The sequence below is a fragment of the Sprattus sprattus genome (genome assembly GCF_963457725.1).
Source record: "Sprattus sprattus genome assembly, chromosome: 19".
NCBI classification, from domain to species: Eukaryota; Metazoa; Chordata; class Actinopteri; order Clupeiformes; family Clupeidae; genus Sprattus; species Sprattus sprattus.
In genome coordinates, this window is record NC_137917.1 from 21,605,079 (window position 1) to 21,612,698 (window position 7,620).

Here is a 7,620-nt window from a genome sequence, read left to right on the forward strand (position 1 = left end):
GCCTGACAACATAATTTAGCTCCGTGTTTTTTTTTTTCTCCACATAAACTCTGTTGGTATCTCCAGTAATGCACATCTGCAGAGGGCACGACGGAAACAGAGCACTCGTTTCCACACTCATCTCTCCCTCCTCGGAGCGTGTCTCGCAGTTACAGCCCCGCTCCGGGGACCTAATGACTGAAGCTTTTTTTTGTGTGTCTTTATGAGAGATGTAATGATCTGAAGTGTTGAAACGCATTAGCATTCCCACACACAGACACTGGACTGTATCCAAGTCTTAGGTAAACAGCACTTCCGTTCTCTCTACACTGACAGTTTCCATACGGAGAGCGGTCTCCATCTCTAGCAGAAATACTATCTGCCAATGCCTGTTTCAAGGTAGATTAAGTTTAAGAACACGGACGGTGTACAGTTTTGCCACTCTTTGCAAAGATGTAAATCATGCTAGAGTACCGATGATGTTATCGTGTAGTATTTTCCCCACTTTTTGGAAATTCAGCACATATTTCATATTTACAGCCAGATTTCCCTCTAAATCTTGCTGTCACAGCATACAGGAGGCCATGCCTGCAAACGATGTCCAATAAAAAAAGCATCCCTCAGCTTGTTTTTTTGAAAACACCGCCGGATGAAATCATGAGGACAACTGAACTGAACTCACTCATCATTATGCATGTCCTAAATATCAGGGTATTTTTTTACCGGTGGGGGTGGGGGGGATTGGAGCCGTCGACCAATAGCATTTCTGGGGCTCATCGGCCCCCAAGGTGCTATGAAAATGAGGGCTTTAAAGGGTCACAGTAAAATGAATCCTCAAACTAAATGTTGAAGACAACTTACTTCAGAGCCACGTCAGACCTGACCAATCACACACAGCTCAATTTCAGCCTATGCATCTCAGGCATTAGGAACTTCCAGGATGTGGTTTCAAAATTCTGAAGCATGGTACACTGTATGTGTGTGTGTGTATGTTGTGCACGTTTGAGTTCCCACAATGCATCTGCTTACTGGCCGTCAAACATATGGCAGTGCGTCCGACGGGCTTACGGCATGACCAGCACTGGAGGTGTTTGAGTTCCCACAATGCATCTGCTTACTGGCCTTCAAACATATGCTTACGGCATGAACAACACTGGAGGTTTGGTCCCCCGGGCTTACGGCATGACCAACACTGGAGGTTTGGTCCCCCGGGCTTACGGCATGAACAACACTGGAGGTGTTTGAGTTCCCACAATGCATCTGCTTACTGGCCTTCAAACATATGCTTACGGCATGAACAACACTGGAGGTTTGGTCCCCCGGGCTTACGGCATGACCAACACTGGAGGTTTGGTCCCCCGGGCTTACGGCATGAACAACACTGGAGGTTTGGTCCCCCGGGCTTACGGCATGAACAACACTGGAGGTTTGGTCCCCCAGGCTTACGGCATGAACAACACTGGAGGTGTGCAGTGGCTGCCACCGCCTCTCCCTCAGAGAGCCCTTTAAGAGTGATTAAGGGAACGTTCTGGAAGTCCTAATGAGGCTTATAAGGGGGAGGATAAACATGAGGGCTCTCTCAAGCCGGCGGAGCTAGAGATCAGGCCATGTGGAGGGAAGAGTCAAGAGTCTCCCACAATCCAGATAGGAAAGGCTTGTGTGTGTGTGTGGGGCAGTACAAAACACCACAACCACTCGCACAGGCGTGGGCTGGTCAGGGGAGCCTCTGGTGTGTGCTGAGCAGACAGAGCTATAAACCCTAATTCAATCTCTCTTTTTAAATCTCACATCAAAACACACCTGTTTAGGCAGGCCTATATCCTTTAAAGTTCCTGTCAACTCAAGTTGTTGCTCTGCTGCTGCTCTGCTTTGTGCATTTTAAAAATATTTTTTAAATGTATTATTGACTGTTGTAAGACCTTGGGTTTCTTGAAAGGCGCCCTATAAATAAAATGTATTATTATTATTATTATGATAATTGCCAATTAGCCAGGGACGTTGAGAGTCCAATAACCAGATTTCTTCTCCAAAGTGCACGGCACACAATGAGAACAAACTCTTATCTGATTGGGTCAATTGGGAGATTAGGAGAAAAACAAACGCTGCCAAGTTCAATCAGAGCCGGCGGTCAGAGTGCCAATACTGTTGCTATTTCACTGTAATGTTTCTTCTCTGATTTGGTAACTGTGCACTTCTACGCCCAAGGAGTGCCCATGGTGCTGGTGGGCTGACGGAGGTCTCTCCTGCCTCTCCCGGCCCTCATGCTGCTGATGGGCTGACTGAGGTCTCTCTTGCCTCTCCCGCCCTTCATGCTGCTGATGGGCTGACTGAGGTCTCTCCTGCCTCTCCCGCCCCCCATGGTCTGATCTGCATGCAGAGGGAGGCCTGAGTGGGAGACAGGGGCACTAAGAGGAGGACGCTGGCCATGAGCAGTCATATTGACTTTACTTCCCGGTAATTACTCTGGTTTCTAAGGAGCAGACTCGCTGGCAGGATGCTGACGGTTCCCCTTTCCCTGCCTCAGAGTGTCACCCGACTGCAGGAAACTAATGAGGCGTGCAGAGAATGAAGCCGGAAAAAGAATACAGTCCTGGGTTGACGGAGGAGGTGATTGTGTGTGCCTGTGTGTGTCTTTCAATGTGTGTGATTGTGTGTGTGTGTGTGTGTGTGTGTGTGTGTGTATGTATGTGTGTGTGTGTGTGTGTGTGTGTGTTTGTGTGCCTGTGTGTTCCTGCGTGTGTGTTTGCATTGCATTTGTAGTAGGAAATGCATGTTTTGTTGCGCAGGTGCATGTTTTTACATGCATGTGCGTTCCTGAAATGTGCGGTGCGGGTGACCCTCTTGTCCATAAAATGTCGTTTAACCGGTGCTATCAAGAGGCCCAAATGTATTAAGTCCACTGGTCCCCTGAGCAGCCCTGCCCCAGTATCAGCATGCTGTGAGAGCCTCAGCACCTAGTTTCGTCAATCAGAAAGTAATTATAAATACACACACAGCAAGTCAGCTCCATTTTCAGCCCCCGTGCCTTATCTGATGTCTGTTAAGAACTCAGTTTCAATCCAATTTAAAACAGAGCTCATTTAAAGTTATGGGAGCCGTCTACATTTGGTGTGACAGGCCAATAAGTCGGCTTGTGTTTGTGATGACAATTGTGAGTCTCGGAGGAGAGAGAATTGCACACTGTTCATCAGGGACACTTGAGTGCCAGTCATTTATAAATACGATCGTGCCAGTGTGGTTAGTTCGCCATTTCCTGTTTTATTTCTGGAAATCTTTTCCTTCTGTGAGGCGCATTGTGTTACCTCCTGGTATGAAATGTGCCGTACAAATACAGTTTGATTGATTGATTGATTGATTGATTGAGCGGAAGAGGTGTCTCGTTTGCCTCTTCCATGTCACATTGATCTTGCATCTTCTTCGGAAGAGTCAAATATTTGGCTTCGCTTGCTTGAGTCAAGCGGAAACACTGAAAGGGACGTGCTGAGAGATCTGCATGGAAGAGGGTCAGGGGCTCCAGCACGGGCTAGTGGCCAGAAAGGGGTCCGTGTGGTTCCTGATTGGAGGGCGAGAGCGGGGACATGACGAGTAGATTGAATTACGCCCGTATTCTCCATGGACGATTCTGAAGGGGCAATTTAACATGCCACAAGACCTCACCCAGAGATCAGAGGCAGCCGAGATGCACTATGACACTTGAAACCCAGGGAGGACCCTACAAGGCAAAGCATGGGAGGCAGCTCAACCTGCCTGCTCAGAACAGCATTCAGCCTCAATCACTTTGCTTAAACGCTCCATCTGCGTGGGCTATTCTGCGCTATTGAGAACAGTGAGTACAGCCCACACCTGCCAATCCCTGTCCTCCTATGATGCACATAGATGGCCTGATTACATTGATTGCAACCTTTCCAAGCGTTTGTTCCATCCCTGAGGATTAGTCTGCACCGCGACGGGGATGAAAAAAGCAATCGGAAACCCCCAGGTGACAAAGCACTTTCTTCTAGTTGCCTGATGACGATCAGAGATGTGTGATGCCAGCATTTAACAGCTTCTACTCATCACAACCACTGTGTCCCTCATCAGCGCCTTAAATAATTACACACACACACACACACACACACACACACACACCAGACACACACACACACACACACACACACACACACACACACACACACACACGCCCTTATCGTCTGCATTACATCCAGGAGCATTCCCCTTTAGCTCTCTCTCTCTCTCTCTCTCTCTCTCTCTCTCTCTCTCTCTCTCTCTCTCTGTCGGCATGTAAATATCCTCTTCAAGGGGGAAATCACGAGCGAGGTGCCTGTCATCACCCCCCAGACAGCAGTCCCGGCTGCATCTCCTTAGAGGCCAATAAAATGCGATGCCAGCCTCCATCCCCACAGGTTAGAGCACAGAGCCCCTGCCTCTGGTCTGATTCATTATGCATACGTCACATGTCATAACTGCCTCCTCCCTTCACCTCTGAGCTCCCCCCCCCCCCCCCCGCATCTCTCTCTTTTTCCTCTCCTTCAGTTGTGCGTCAACAGTTACTGCATTTTATGAGTCCCTGAACTAACAAGGGAGATATGGCTCCTATATGGAGCTTCAGGATGGATGTACGTATCAATAGGAGAACGCTTTAGCTGTAGTGCCAGTGCCGAAGCGCTGCGGCTGGCTGGTGGTGCTTTTGTCAAAGCACTTGACACACAAAATGTCCTCCACCTCTGCAATAAGAGAGAAACCCCACTTGGAAGAGGAAAAAAAAAGCCTGCTCTTGATTAGACGTATTTGAAATAAACCCCCCACAAAAAAGAAAGGTAGCTTTGCTTTGGTCTCGTTATTAAATAAAATGCAGAGTGCTTCGCTGCAAGGGGTTTTTCTTTCTTTTTTTGATTTGTCTGCGTCGGAGGCGAAAAGCATAATTACTGTGACCTGCGGGGGGAAATATGTAGGTTAAGTTTGCCCAGCGCTCCATGTCTCTCTATCCCCGCTCTACGGGATGTTTTCACAGTATAAATCCCAGCCCCTTTAATCTCCTTACTCAGCTACATCCTCTTTAAAAATTCACGAGCACAGAGGCAAACGTTGCGTCGCTTCGAGATCTGGACCGTCCGGTCAAGGGACCACACCGGACAGCGGGGCGAGCCTCAATCTGCAGGGGTTTGGACCATCCTGAACATGCCCAAAGTGCATGTAGTCCTTCAGTATCATCTGAGCCCTTTTGGTCATGTTCCTTTATGCACTGGCTGATAAAGCCTCTCTTTGTGCAGTCATACATAGTAAATTATGTGATTCAGACATAAACCTTATTACACTGCTGTGATTTAGCTAACGTATCATTTCATGGCCCCTCATTGGCATTGATCTGCAACAATCAATAGCGAGACGTCAAAAAAAATGACACCGCCGGCGGGGTAAATCAATATTAAACCACATATTTTCTCATAAAGTGCTCTCTTTCCCTGCTTACAAAAAATGAAGTGTGTGTTCAATTAATACTTTCCAGGACTCCCATTCCACGCAGCTCCTTGACTTGACGCGCACACCGAGCAGAGGATGCCGGAACATCTGTTTATCTCCTCCCGTCGTCTGACTGAATTTGTCTCTGAATCGTTTTATCTCTCCAGAGCCAACCGACACACTTGAGATACTTGATGTGAGAAGCTCTCCAGAGATCAATTTTCAAAGCTTCTCAGTGGCAAAACCGACAGATAATACCCATGTAATATGCACTTATGCCTGCATCTCTGGCTCAAATTGCAAAAACATCTTGTATGCTCACAGGGAAAGGGGATATGACTGACGTGGGTGTAGAACAAACCAATAAAGAAAAAAAAGCAGTTCACTCAGGAAAGGAAAAACAAAATATTCATCCACCCACACAATACCCATGAAGAGAGTATACTCCATTTCAGACAACACAATCAGAGAAGCTCAACAACTTGACCCGTAGACATGCCTGTTTGTATTACAGAGGTGCATTACTGTATGGGTAGCCTTCAGGTAAAATAAGTAACCTTGCCTACCTGTTTCCCAGAAGTACTGTGACTTGGGTTCCTCTGACGTCTGAGCGTGCACCGTCCAGATCTCCGAGAGCAGCAGGAGTATCCTCCACAGGCGGCGGAGGCCAGGGCAGGGCCAGGTGCTGGCTGTCCTTCTACTTTTTCCCTCCAGCCCCATGGCTCCCATCAAAAGCTCGTAAATTCCAGACGACTGACAGAAAGATGGACCAAAAAAACCCAAAACAACAACAGCCACAACCACAAAACAACAACAGCCACCGCAAAAAAAAAAAAAAAAAAAAGGGAGGGAGGGGAAGCCAAAAAACTCAAAAACAAATCAGCACTTAGGTTCCACAGAAAAGAGGAAAGGAAAAAGAGTGTTGCTGGGGAGATGGGTCCTGACAGTTCCCTGTTTTGAAGGGCAGGGATGGGGTGACAGATTCCTCCTCTTGTCCTTCTTCTGTTTCTCCCTCTTCCTCTTCCTCCTCCTCCTCCTCCTCCGCGTGCTCCTCTGTAAGCTGGCGGGAAGGGAAGGGAACGAGGGGGGATCGAGCTCCGGCTGTCACGGGGGAACAATGGAGAGAGAAAGAGCCGGGAGCAGCGTGCACCGCTACTGCTACTGCTGCTACTGCTGCCTTCTGACTGCGGCTAACGCAGCACCTCCCCTCCCTCCCTCCCTCTCTCTCTCTCTCTCTCTCTCTCTAAGTCTCTCCCTCTCTCTCTCTCTCTCTCTCTTACCTCCCTCTAAGTCTCTCCCTCCCTCTCTCTCTCTCTCACCTCCCTCTAAGTCTCTCCCTCTCTCTCTCTCTATCTCGCTCTCCTCACTACGCTCTCTTGTGCTCTACCTCTATCTCTCCTGCCTTCACTTACTCCTTTGCTTTTTACTCTCTCTTTCTCCCCATCTTTCAGCACCTCCCCGTTACTTGCTCTCACTCTTTCGTCCGCTCTTACTCACTCACACTCTCTCTCTCTCTCTCTTTACCTCAATGCATTCCCACTCGTCGTCTCTTTTTCGCTCCCTGCCTTCCTTCCACTCTCTCTCTCTGTCTCTTCTCTCCCTCCCTTCCTGTCTCTGTATGTCTGTCTCTCTCTCTCTCTCTCTCTCTCTCTCTCCTCGTTACCCTCTGATGTGTAAGGATGGGGGCTCAAAGGACCGGCGGCGAGAGAGAGCCATCCGAAGACGGTGGCATGCAAAGAGCCTCTGAGGGAGGGAGCGTCTGTGAGAGGGGGAGGGAGAGAGAGGGGGGGGGGAGAGGAAGAGGGAAAGGGAGAGTGGGGAGAGGGAGAGAGAGAGAGAGGGATGGAGAGAGAGGGAGAGAGAGAGAGAGGAGGGAGAGAGAGGGGGGGGGAGAGAGAGGAGGGAGAGAGAGAGGGGGGGAGAGAGAGAGAGGGAGAGAGGAGGGAGAGAGAGAGAGAGGGATGGAGAGAGAGGGAGAGAGAGAGAGGAGGGAGAGAGAGAGGGGGGAGAGAGAGGAGGGAGAGAGAGGGGGGAGAGGGAGAGAGGAGGGAGAGAGAGAGAGGGATGGAGAGAGAGGGAGAGAGAGAGAGAGGAGGGAGAGAGAGAGAGAGGGGGGAGAGAGAGAGGGAGAGAGGAGGGAGAGAGGAGGGAGAGAGAAAGAGAGAGAGAGAGAGGGAGAGA

General features: G+C 49.2%; 1 protein-coding gene across 1 annotated transcript in view; it reads right to left on the reverse strand.

Annotated features, from left to right (window-relative positions):
- The window catches only part of thsd7ab (thrombospondin, type I, domain containing 7Ab), a gene marked incomplete at both ends in the record, with an annotated part of 102,298 nt that extends 96,130 nt beyond the window's left edge, over window positions 1-6,168 (reverse strand). The window contains one exon of the mRNA XM_080858426.1: window positions 6,006-6,168. Within this exon, the coding sequence (XP_080714552.1) occupies window positions 6,006-6,168 (163 nt within the window). The remainder of the gene's footprint in view (window positions 1-6,005) is intronic.
- Between the last annotated feature and the right edge of the window lie 1,452 nt (window positions 6,169-7,620).